Source organism: Vipera berus (assembly GCF_964194415.1).
Source record: "Vipera berus genome assembly, chromosome: 2".
Classification (NCBI taxonomy): Eukaryota; Metazoa; Chordata; class Lepidosauria; order Squamata; family Viperidae; genus Vipera; species Vipera berus.
Genome location: NC_138203.1, coordinates 111,922,198 through 111,935,817, shown reverse-complemented (window position 1 = coordinate 111,935,817; position 13,620 = coordinate 111,922,198). Strand labels below are relative to the sequence as shown.

General features: G+C 45.5%; 1 protein-coding gene across 2 annotated transcripts in view; it reads right to left on the bottom strand.

Moving 5' to 3' along the window:
- Nucleotides 1–13,620, bottom strand: part of GABARAPL1 (GABA type A receptor associated protein like 1) — a 91,741-nt gene that overhangs the window by 32,571 nt on the left and 45,550 nt on the right. For both annotated transcript variants that reach the window (XM_081317608.1, XM_081317609.1), the window contains one exon: nucleotides 9,070–9,148. In XM_081317608.1, the coding sequence (XP_081173734.1) occupies nucleotides 9,070–9,148 (79 nt within the window). The remainder of the gene's footprint in view (nucleotides 1–9,069; nucleotides 9,149–13,620) is intronic.

Below are 13,620 nucleotides of genomic sequence, written 5' to 3'. Positions count from 1 at the left end.
TGCTAACCATATCATCAACCGTACTTTATCAACCGTAGTGTGATAAATCTGACCCCTTATTTCATGTTGTATGGACACAAGCCTGATCTCTCACATCTCCATATTTTTGGTTCATACACTATGGTGAATATTCCCTTAGCCCAAAGAAAGAAAGGGGGTCCTGCAGCAAAAAGGATGAGATTTATGGGTATTGATGATAATTCAAAATGGAGCAAATACATTGACTCTCATCATGTTATTGTGGTTTCACAATCTGCTACTTTTGAGGAAGATGCTGACTGGTCCAGGATTCATTCTAACGATCCTGGAGTTTATTTTCCTAGAGATGATGTTGCTGATGCCACACAACCTGATGATCAAGATTCACAGGATAATGTTCCTTCCACGAGTTCTTCTCAACCTACTATTCCGTCTTCGCAAGCCGCCATTGCTGCCGCTGGCGATGATGATGAAGACGAGGACGACACGGAAGAAGAATGGACGGTTGTTCCGAGACGTTCCAAGAGGTCCACAAAGGGAATCCGTCTAAAACGTTATTTGTGGCAAGTAACAAAAACACCTGTACCTTTGATTTGATTTTAGTTCAAATGATACCGGTTCTTAAGAAAGATTCTAATCTGGAGGAATGGCAGCGAGGTATCAATAAATTTGTATGGGCAGGGAAAAGGCCACGAGTTAAACTAAAGATAATACAGGATACTCGTGAAAGAGGTGGTCTTAAAATGCCTAATTTTAAATTATATTATGAAGCTGCTGCTTTAGCAGGAATAAGTGATTGGATCAATTTGACACAAGAGAGATTATTAAATCTTGAGGGCCATGACTTGTTGTTTGGCTGGCATGCATATTTGTTGTATGATAAGAAGGTAGATAATGTTTTTAAAGTGCATATTTTAAGACAGGCATTGTTGAGGGTTTGGAAGAAGTATAGACATAAATTAGATTGTAAGATACCATTGTGGGCAATCCCAAAACACGCGATAGAAAACATACATGCTGGTTTCAAACATGATGTGACTACGTACAAGGAGATTCTAAGCTTGGAAAGAAATGTCTGGTGTTTGAAACCATATAGTCTCTTGCGAGATGAGAAGATTGTTCAGACTTGGTTTCAATATATTCAGCTACGGGCCAGGTGGAAAGAAGATCAGAAAAATGGTTTTACAGTGTCAGATGAAAACCTGATAAAGCAAATCAGAAATCAGGGTCCAGCACATATTAAACGGATATATCTTGCCTTGATAGAAATTGACTCAGAAACAGAACTCGTTAAGGATTGTATGATTAAATGGGCCCAAAATATCCAAGAAGTTATTACAATGGACACATGGGAAAGGATTTGGGTGAGGAACGTAAAATTTACACAAGCTCAAAATTTAAGAGAAAATTTTTATAAAATGTTTTACAGATGGCATTTAGATCCTAAAAAGCTGGCAAGTATGTATCCGAACTATCAGCCTAAATGCTGGAGGTGTGGTGAAGAAGATGCAACATATTTTCATATATGGTGGACTTGTAAAAAGGTTAAGGCCTTTTGGATAAAAATTTGGTGGAACATGCAGAAGATTTTCAAGCAAAGGATAAAGTTTTGTCCGCAACTTTTTTTGTTGGGTATAATTACAGATGCTACGGTTGTGGACATTAAGCTGATGTTGAATTTAATTACGGCAGCAAGACTCTTAATAGGCCAATATTGGAAGAAGGAGGAACTGCCGACTGCAGAAGAATGGACTTTAAAGGTTTCTGACCTGGCAGAGATGGCAAAGATCTCGGCTTATTTGAAAGATCAATCGCAAGAACGTTATGTTATGGAGTGGAGAAAATGGATTGAGTATATCCAGAACAAATATGGGACTAAGAAGTTTCATGTAGCATTTGAATAAGTCTTCCTTTTTTTCTCCTCTTTTTTTCTTTTTTCCTTTTTTTATATATCTTATATTAATAGTGTTTGTAATTACCCTATATGAGCTAGAGAGAGATGGATTTCAGAGTTTATGGTTGTTAGCATATGAATGTTTACGATTGGGTTTTTTTTCTTGTTCTTTATACCTTGTACTTAGCTCTGGGAAGTCGGGGGGGAGGGGGGAGGGGTAGGGAGGGAGGGATAGGGGAAGGTTAGGGGGGATTGTTAAAGATAAAATGTATGATAAAACTTTTCAATAAAAAAAAAGAAACTTCAAGTGTTTATGCCTGCAAGCCCTCCAGCCAACAAGAAAGTTGGGTCTACAGGATTAAGAAGAAGCCAAATGGTGAGTCGTTGTACAAGGCCAGACTTGTAGCCCAGGGTTTCGCTCAACGTTATCCTGAGGACTATACAAATACATACTCACCCACAGTGCGGACTGAGAGTGTGAAAATCACCTTAGCCACTGCAACTATCCTTGGCCTAGAAGTTTTCCAGTTTGATGTTGAAATGGCTTATCTACACACTGATCTTGATGAAGACATCTACGTGAAAGGTCCTCCAGGTTTCTGACAGCAAGAAGGGGATACCTGGTTTCTACACAAAAGTCTTTATGGTCTGAAACAGTCTGGTTTAATGTGGTACTTATGTCTTTCTGACAAACTAAATTCAATGGGCTTTATTAAGTCCAAAACAGATGAATGCGTGTTTACTAAAAGATCCGATAATAGGTATGAGATAATTCTTGTTTATGTCGATGATATTGTTTATATTGGTCCAAATAAGCAGATGAGTGAGGTTTTTGCTAAAGCTTTACAAAAGTTTTTCACATTGAAGTCTCTAGGATGTATTAACACTTATTTAGGTGTTCAAATTGCCAAAACTCAGAAGGGGTTTAGCCTCACACAAGAAGATAAGATTGAACAACTGTTACATCACTGCAACATGGAGGACGCTAAGCCTGTGAGTATACCCATGCAAACCGATTTTCACAATTTGGCACATGAACCAAGTCCTGAGTTCGAAGATCAAACACTATATCGCTCAGTCATTGGGTCGCTGCTGTATATTAGTAGTTGGACTAGACCCGACATTGCACTTAGCGTTAATCTTTTATCTTGACATGTAGGTAAGGCAAAACAGTTTCATTGGACATGTGTTAAAAAGTTATTGAGGTATCTAAAACACACAAAAGACATAAAGTTGTTGTTGGAACCAACACATACTGATTATGTAGAGTTATGTTGTTATGCAGATTCAGATTGGGCAAGTGATAAGAAGTCACGGAAAAGTACTTCAGGTTACATGATGTTCTTAAATGGATGTCCTGTTTACTGGCATGTGCGTAAATATAATTTTGTTTCTTGTTCCTCTACAGAAGCTGAGTATGCTTGTGTGTCTGATGCATGCAATTCTTTAACCTGGTTTGATGCTTTAGTCACAGATAGCTGGACACATCCGATTCGACCGATCACTGTGATGGAAGATAATGAATCTGTGGTTTATATTTCTGAAACACGTTTTACAGGTTCAAGGTCCAGACACATTGACATCCGATATCAAAACATAAGACAACTGGTTAAACAAGGTTTTGTGACATTACAGTATGTGCCTACACATGATCAAATTGCTGATATGTTGAACAAACCACTTCCTACAGCCCAGCATGAGTATCTGCGTGAGAAGATGTGCCTTACTTGAGTCTTCACTTTGCTGACGAAAGAAGGGGAATGTCACTGCACGTTCTTTTTGTTCGTCAGAAAAGTTCATTTCTAACTGTACATTTCCCCTGCTTTCTACACCTGTGGTGATAGCCTTATCTGGTAACCATAGTGAATCCCATATGACCAGTTATGTTATGGTTTCAGACTGTTATGTGCGCATGTCTAGAAAAGGTTCTCACAGTTATTCTTTATTGTCTTTCACTTTGCTGTTACTGTCTGTTATGTTAGGATGTAGTCAGCTAGCTCTCTTTATAATATATATTTAGTTTTTATATTTTTGTAATTAAAAAGGTATTTAGTAAGATTATGCGTCGTGTTTTATTTCCTTCCTTCATGCACATCATGCATCCTTTGAAGCACGGTCCTTCGCCCTCTACTAAGGTGATTTATATCTTGACAAGCATGTCCTTCATGAGGGGCAAGGGGTACACATTGTCAACGCTCATGCCATCCAAACATCTATAATCCAAACACAGATGAAGAGACCCATCTCCCCTCCCCCAAAACAGTACTGGAGCAACCATTTTCAGTCTGGCTGGTTGGATGAATCCCTGAGCCAAACTTTTATCTTTGAATTGACAAGTTCTTCTAACTCCCTGGGGGTCATCAAGTAGAGGTTTGGCAGTGTGGCCCTGGGGATAATCTCAATCATCCATGGGTCGATGGGGGGGGGGGTAGTCATTGGAGCCCTTTTCATTGAAAACTTCAGCTAGGTCATAGTACTTTCAGGGTATGCCTTGCAGCTCCTCATAGCTCATTGCCACCACTACCTCGTGGTTAGGTTCCTTTTGGGGGCTGCGATGGCTACAAGACAGAAAACTGTGTTCCCTGGGGAACTTCAAGCATCCTGTTCTCCAATCCACCAAAGGGTTCCATTTAGCCATGCCAATCCTAAAACAAGGGGCCATTCCACCCCAGGTGCCACTATAAAGGTTAGAGTCTTGGAGTGGTTCCCCATAGTTACCTTCACGGGTGTTGTGGTGAAAGTGCTGGGACACCCCCTGCAACAGACCCAGATTGGCTATTTTAACCTCCTTACATGGATCTCTAACTTTCCCACTAGGGTTGGATTTATTAAGCATCTAGTGCAGACATGTCAAACACAAGGCCCGGGGGCCGGATGCGGCCCGCAAAGTGGTTTCATGTGGCCTGCGAAGCCATCCTGGAAACAGTAAGGGAACAGCCCCCGCTGTCTTGGCCCCGGCCCAGGCTGGCCAGGAGCTAATGTACAATTTCGTGGTGGTCATCTATGCTGAAATACATTCAGTCTTAGTTCCACAAGGCCATCTGGAAACAGTGAGGGACCAGCCCGTGCCATGTCGGCACTGCCCCCTTGCCGCATGCTGGGGAGGTATCACCTTTTGTGAGGAATGAAGAAATGCACCATCGCTTGGAAGTAGCCAGCACATGGCCCTACTTTGGGCAGGCTAGGGGTTGGGTCAGCATTGTGCTTCTCTTCAGATTCATGCCACCCGGCTCAGCCTCTTGGCACTGTGAGTAGAGCACCCCGCTACCTGCCTAAACCAGGCAGGCTAGGGGCTGGGCAGCATTGCGCAGGTAACATCAACTCTCACGCTGCTCATGGCATCCCCTCCCATAGAGCCCACCAAGCCAGATATGTGAAGTAGGCGAGGGCCGTGTGCTGGCCATTTCCAGGCAATGGTGCATTTCTTCATTCCTCATGAAGGATGACACTTCCCCAGTTGTGTTACTTGCCTGTTTTTCTCCCTCATCTCAAATATTTTCCCACCACTCTGTTCTTTGGAAGGAAGGAAGGAGAGGGAAGGTCTGAGGGAAGTCCTACCTTAGTCATGCCCTGCTGCCCTTTCACCATCCCCTTGCCCCCTCCTCCTGGTTTATGCTGGGGGGGTCTCCCTATTGCTAAGGAAGCTTTGGATACAAAGCCAGGTCTCATCACATGGAGAGGGAATGGGCCTCCCTCTTGATTTTGCCTTCGTACCCATCATGAGCAACCTGGCTAAGGAGAATAAGCACAGCAGCAGCAGCAGCCTTGAGGAGGAGGTAAATGCAGCTGGGCACCCTCTTGGGGAAGTGGGGCTGGGCTTAGTGCCATGGGTGCTTGAGGGCTGGGCTAGGCATTTGATCTCTGCGCCACCATCCATTCCCCCCCCCCATGGCCTAAGGGGAACAGTGAGGCTCCTCCAGTGGACCATGCCTTGGCCCTTCCCTGGTCCCATCTCCTTCTGCCAGAGACCCTCAGATCTGTCCCACTCCTGCCCAGGCCCCCATAGGCACCCTTGACACAAATGATGTAGAGCTGGCCATGCCCACCTAGTAGGCCATACGCACTCCAGCCATGCCCACCCAGTAGACCACACCCACCCTGGCCACACCCAGTTGGTCCCCCGAGGGGGGGGAAGCCCTAATAAGCAGGCATATACATAGAATGAAGGCTATTGCTAAGCACATTGATTTGTGCTTCTTAGATTGTAAGCCGCCCTGAGTCTTCAGAGAAGGACAGGATATAAATGGGATTAAAAAAAAGTGAAAGTAGTAAAAACCCCATGCATACCCTTTTGTAGTATGACAGAATCCAGGAGATAGTAAAGATTGGTTTAAATCAGAGAAGATAGATAGAAATGAAATATAACTGGATTCTGACACGATGCCTCTGTGCGGCCATAAATCAATTGAAATTTTGAAGGTCAGGCACATCGGCATTGTACAGGGTTACCATCCACATAGCTGCTGCACCCTCCAGGGCCAGTGTGACAACTCTGACCTGGACTCCCTTGCTTGGGAGATCCTGGCCATACTCCTGTATGCAGGTCAGGATGTGGGCCAGGAAGAACCCCAATTGCTGAGGGTCCCCATCGAATTTAAATGCCAAGGAGGGGGACCTCTTCCACTTAGGCAGGTGGGTTCCTCGGGCTCTGCAGGCATCTCCTCCAGCTGGTGTGGCTCGAGCTGGGGTAGCTGGTACCATTGCCCCCTCGTGGAGTCCATGGCACTTGTTTATGCTTCAGGGATGGATAGTTCACTTTCCCCCTTCCAGCTTCCTCCTCACTTGTTTTCCACAGGTGTTGACTTCCTCCTCCTTCAGGTTTTTGGAGGCTTCCACCATCAGGTCTATGGCCTGTTTTAGAAAATGATCGGCCTGGCTCAGCGCTTCATCCTCTTCCTCAGCCAGGTTGAGTAAGTGCTTCATTTCGCATTTCCACCTTCTCTTTCGGCTGGCATGGGCAATGGTCCACTTTCCGAGATCTCCCTTCCCAGTCTTCCTTCTTCCCTATGCCAATCAACTATCTCAGTTTCAGGAGGGTTTCCATGGCTGCTGCTTCCTCTCTGGAATTGGAGGATCTATCACTCTGCCCAGCGATCGGCCTCCTCTCATTCACTGCCATGGTTAGACATCATGTGCATGGTTCCTACGGTAGGGCTTTCCTTCCCTCCAGGTTTATCACTTTGCAGATCTTGCCTAATGTAAGGACCTGCCTCAGCTAATACTCTCAAGAAAGCAGAACTCTTGAAACTGGCATTGTTTCAACAGGAACATTTATTTAGAGTTAGTGATAGCAGGAGAGCTAAGCAAGATCTAAATTTTTTCCGTGTGAAACATTACATTAAAACTGCCCCTTCAAACCCTTCCCAGTGTTCAACTGTCCCATTTGATTTTAGCCAATCCACAGGTGTGAAGTTGTTATGGGAACCAGGCAATAAAGTGCAGTTCCCAAGGTTTCAGTTCCTCCATGGTCCCATCTCATCAGACTGGAGATACAGCAGATGGCTGCAAGCGCATTCCTCCCTCCTTTCACACCCAGAGAGAGTTACTTCAAAGAAGATAGAACAAAGCAAAGGAAAGATATTCCAGAGCCTGCAAAACTTTCCCCCTTAGCCACAGAGCAAAGAGCAAACCTCCCTCCTCCCAACAGAATGGCAGTACCTGAAAATGAAATGCATAAGTAAATGAAAGGGGTAAAACACATTGAAGGTCTGATAATTGGCCTTAAAAGAACACTGAGAGTACTAGGACAGTACTAGATCTATTACTATTGCAAGAAAGTCCACCTAAACCTCTACTATCAGAAAATCAAAATCACAGCATTTGCAAAATGCCAAGGACCAGTCTTGGAGGATAGATGGCCATAAAACTGAGCAGATCTCCCATTTCAAATATCAGGAAGTAGTTCTATATGCTGCCAACAGTAGAAAACACCATGTGGACTACATTGCTAAAAATGAACATGGGATCTCACTTGCCATTCTTAAATTCCTCAAGACAAAACAGTGGCTATTAACTTCCTGCAGCAATTAAATTATTTGAATCTGAGTCATTGCGATAACTTCTTTAGGGTGCCCAGCTGGCTCCCTTGTCCAATTTTGTACCAACAAAACTTGTTCAGTACAGATTCGTAAGATTAGCCTTCAAACCCCAAAATGTGGTTCTAATGTCACAGTAGACTAGAAACAGGCCTCATAAAAGTAGTGGCTAGAGTATGGATGACATACTCAGCTACTGGCTCAAACTATCCTTTTTGTTCCTTGGCCTTGCTCCACTAATTATGAGGGATGATTTTCAGTCCACATGGGAAAAATTAGTAAAAATAAATTCTCATCCTTGGGCTTCTCTCCAGCATGATAGGGAGAAAGCTTTCATTAAACAGCTAGTAATGGTCACAGAGTGCTAAACTGGATTTAGCCAGGTCTGCAAATTTTATTGACAGTGAACCCAATAGTTTCTCTGCCTCTGCTATAGCATACAGTACTTAACTAATCTTGAAGTACCTGATCATTGAAGGGCCTTTACTTAGCTACAATGTCACACCCTCTTCACAATGTCTTTGAAAGTTGATACAAAGATACATTGTTTACCTAGAAAAACAATGCTCCAGTGACTCTGGACACATAGAAACGATAGAACATATACTATAGAATATATTACAGATATATTCATATTAGCCTCATCTCACCATTATCACATAAATACCCAGGACAGACAGGACAATTCTACACCTCCCTGCTGCTCTCAGATACTAAACCTATCACAACATAAAATGTTCCCTGGTGCTGGGCAGCCGCATTTGAAATTTGTCAGAAGATGATCTCTGGCACAAACCAGTTTTAATGAGCAGCTAGTTTATCACTATAGAGTGCTCTACATTATTTAGTCTGTCATGTTCCCCTAACCCTCCTTTTAGGCTCCTTTTAGATTCTTTTTATATTTTTGTTTTTACACTTTTTAGCTTTTCATATATAATTTTATTCTGTTGCACTTTTTATGCTTTTAAATTTATTATACTCCATCCTCCTTACATTGGTCTTTGACTTTAATAAAGCTTTATTTGAAATCCTGATCAGTTTGGCTGAAGTAAAAGAAAGGGTTTGTCCCAAAGTCACTAACACCAAGACTGAAATTGAAATTAGTCCAACTACTACTTAGCAGGTAATATAGTTAAAGCTAATGAAACAAGATACACTTACCCGTGAGATCTGATGGGACAAGATACTTCCTCTTGTCTAGATCAGATACTCTAGCTTTGGGTGCCTTCTCCACTATAACCTGGAGAGAAAGGAACACAAAATAAACAAATCTCTTTGGAAGAGGCCATATTATCTATTGATCCTTATAAAACAAGTATGGGACTTCTCATTACAATATACATTCATATCTCTCCCATTATCACTATGTTCCCCATCTTTTTTCACACGTACATGAAAAATATTACTCTAATATTTGAAAGAAAAAAGTCAAGAGTCATTAGGCCCAGTACTCTTCAATATCTTCATATGCAACAGATGAGGGAATAGAAGGGGAACTCATCAAATTTGTAGATGACATTAAGCTGGAAGGACTAGCTAACACCCCAGAAGACAAGCTCAGGATCCAAAATGATCTTGACAGACTTGAACAATGGGTCCTATCTAAAAAAATGAAATTTAATGTGGAGAAAAGTAAGATTTTACATTTTGGCAAGCAAAACCTGGCTAAAAAACAGTAACTGTGAGAGGGATTTCGGAGTCCTAGTGAACAATCACTTAAATGTGAGACAGTAGCGTGCGGCAGCAGCCAAAAAGGCTAATACAATCCTTGGTGTATAAACAGAGGCACAGAATCAAAATCACATGAGTTATTAGTACCGATCAATGCAGCTCTATGTTGATTGGCTGCTGCTATTGCCTTCATACCTAATCTCTGAAGCTACTCATTCAAACCTGTCATTCAGCAGCAAGCATGAGGCTGCTGCAGTGCCACCCAGGCTGGATGCTATCCTGTTTGCTATGGAGTTTGTTTCCATTGCCTCATTGGGCTGAACTGCAAGCTCCATGTTGACTGGCTATAACTGTTGCCTTCACACCCCAATCCCTGAAGCTGTTCATTCAAACCAGCCACTCAGCAGCAAGCAGGAGATTGCTGTGGCACTGCCCAGGCTAGGACCAAATGAGGCCTGCAGGGACACTGGCCTAGTGGCAGAAAAGCAGAAGTTTTTTGCTCAGCTGCTGGTGAAGCTTTTTTCTTTAGATCTCATGTTCTTCCAGCTTCACCAGCATCTGAGTAAAAAACTGCTGCTTTTGTCCATGTGGGCCAGCCTGTTCTGGAACTCTGGAGTTCTTAGAAAAGTAAGCAATCAGAAATGAGGTGGGGAGGAGCAAGTGGAATCTGGGAGGCTAGCAAAGCAGGCCCAGTGCCTGTGGAGACCTGGCAGGGCACAATCGGGGAAAAATAGGTAGACAGCATGTTGCAGCATCTCTGCGGTCAGTCGTAAGGGTGAATGACCACTGTGGTGCTGCAACATATGTAACTTCCAGACCAGATCATAAGTATTTTATTGGGGGGGGGGGTGTCATAATTTTGAAAAATTGCTAAGTGAACTGTCGTAACTTGAGGAATACTTTTATTACAAGGACAAATTATGCATTGTAAAGATCACCTGAAGTTGGGAGATACTTCCAATGTAATCTACCAGATTCCCTGCATGGATTACTATTATAAGGACAGACTGACTATGACTCTCTCTCTCTCTCTCTCTCTCCCCCCCCCTCTCTCTCTGTGTGTGTATCTTGCTCTCTCTGTGTTTGTGTATTATGATCGTAAGCCACCCAGAGTCACCTTATTTATTATTTATTTTATTTTTTGGATTTGTATACCGCCCCTCTCCCGAAGGACTTGGGGCAGTGTACAGGGCAATTAAAACACTATATACAACACATAATATATAAAAATTAAAACAAATTAAACAAGTAGCCTTGAACAATAAAACACTTTCTAAAATTTAAATTTTAAATTTTAAATCTAAAATCCCAGTCCCTCAGTCCAGGCTGGCAAGTTCGAATAGCCAAGTCTTCAGGTCGCGGCGGAAAGAGTGAAGGTCGGGAGCCATCCGGAGCTCAACAGGGAGCTGATTCCAGAGGGCAGGCGCGCCCACAGAGAATGCTCTCCCCCTGGGAACTGCCAGTCAACATTCCCTGACTGACGGCACCCTGAGGAGGCCCTCTCTGTGGGAGCGCACAGGACGATGGGAAGTTAACGCCGGCAAAAGGTACTCCTGTAAATAACCCGGACCCATGCCATTTAGGGCTTTATAGGTCATCACCAGCACCTTGAATCTTACCCGGAAGACAACTGGAAGCCAATGCAGCTCGCGGAGCAGAGGTGTTACATGGGAGTATCAGGAGACCCCCATCACAACTCGTGCGGCCGCATTCTGCACCAGCTGGAGCCTCCGAGTGGTATTCAAGGGCAGCCCCATGTAGAGAGCGTTGCAGTAGTCTATCCGAGAGGTCATGAGCGCATGAGTGACTGTGCGTAGGGCATCTCGGTCCAAGTAGGGCCGCAACTGGCGCACCAGGCGAACCTGGGCAAAAGCCCCCCTGGTCACAGCTCCTATATGATTGTCAAAACTGAGCTGTGAATCAAAGAGGACACCCAAGTTGCAAGCCCTATCTACGGGGGGGGGGTAACACCTCACCCCCTATAAAGATGGAATAGAATGGACAACCCGAGATGCCGGTATGCACAGCCACTCGGTCTTGTCGGGATTTAGACAAAGCCTGTTCCTCCCCATCCAGACCCTCACCACCTCCAGGCAACGGGACATCGCGGAGAGGGCATCACTGGGTTGATCTGGGGTGGAAATAAAAAGCTGGGTATCATCAGCATACTGATGATACCCCACCCCAAAACCACGAATGATCTCACCCAGCGGCTTCATATAGATGTTGAACAGTAGGGGCAACAGAACCGACCCCTGAGGAACTCCACAAACGAGAGGCCTCGAGGCCGACCTCTGTCCCCCTGCCAACACCGACTGCGAACGACCCAGGAGGTAGGAGGAGAACCACTGTAAAACAGTGCTCCCCACTCCCAACCCCCTGAGATGCCGCAGTAAGATACCATGGTCAATGGTATCAAAAGCCACTGAGAGGTCTAATAGGACTAGGACAGAGGAGCAAACCCTGTCCCGAGCCCGCCAGAGATCATTCACCAGTGCGACCAATGCCGTCTCTGTGCTGTACCCGGGTCTAAAGCCCGATTGGTAGGGGTCCAGATAATCCGCTTCCTCCAGGAACAGAGGAAGCTGATGAGCCACCACACTCTCAATAACCTTCTCTAAAAAGCGAAGGTTGGAGACCGGACAATAGTTGTTCAAAATGGCCGGGTCCAGGGCAGGCTTCTTGAGGAGGGGCCTCACCACCGCTTCCTTCAAGGCAGCGGGGAAGCTACCCTCTCAAAGAAGCAGTTATTACTGCCTGGAGCCAGCCTCGTGTCACCTCCCGAGCTGCAAAAACCAGCCAGGAGGGGCACGGGTCCAATAAACAAGTGGTGGAACTCAGCTTCCCCATGATCCTGTCCACTTCTTCCGGAGTCACAGGATCGAATTCTTCCCAAGTAATATTCCCAAGACCACTTGATTACCCATCGTCAGACCCTGCCCAGTCGGTGTCCAAGCCGGCCCGAATCTGAGCGATTTTATCTGCCAGATATTGACTGAATTCCTCGGCACGACCCTGCAGGGGCTCTTCCCTCACCTCCTGATTCAGGAGGGAGCGAGTCACCCCAAACAGTGCGGCCGGGCAATTATCTGTGGACGCGATGAGGGCAGCGAAGTAATTAGACTTCGCTGCCTCCATTGCTGCAAGATAAGACCTCGTGAAGGTTCTTAATAGCAATCGATCAGACTCATACCGGCTGGACCTCCAACAGCTCTCTAGGCTCCGTCTCCGACGCTTCATCTCCTGGAGCTCCACAGAAAACCATGGTGCCCGCCAGGATCTGCGCCAGGTCAGGGGCCGCATGGGAACAATGTGGTCGAGTGTCTCCATGGCCGCCCTTTCCCAGGCTTCCACTAAGGTATCGACCGGGCTGTGAGCGAAGATGGCAGGCACAGATCCAAGCACCTCCTGGAACCGTTCAGGGTCCATTAGGCGCCTGGGACGGAACCACCTGGTCGGTTCCATAGCCCCATGACAGGGGGGGCGAAGCGGAAGGCCAGCCACAGGAGGTGATGATCGGTCCATGACAGGGGTGAAATAGCTGGAGATCCCCCTCCCAGATCATCAAGCCACCGTCCAGATAGAAAAATAAAATCGAGTGTGTGACCCCCCCATGAGTCGAGCCCCAGGTCCATGGCCGTCATGGAGGCCATAAACTCCCAAGCCAACCCCGACGAACCTCCCAGGGACGGCAGGTTGAAGTCCCCCAGAACCATAAGTTTGGGGAACTCAACCGTCAACCCAGAGAGGGTGTCGAGGGCAGGGCTGCTGCTACACAGGTAGGTGAAAGATACGCCAGCAACAACCTCAACTGAGCCCCAGGCCCAAATCTCAGGAGGAGCGACTCACACCCTAATATCTGAGTAACGGTAGCCTCCCGCGGACACAAGGTCTCCCTTACAACCACCGCAACACCCTCACCCCTTCCCTGAGCCCGAGGCTGGTGAAGCACACGGAAACCTGGTGGGCAAAGTTAAGTCAGAGGGACACCTCCCTCTGGGCCCAACCAGGTCTCAGTAATGCAAGCCAGATCGGCACGCT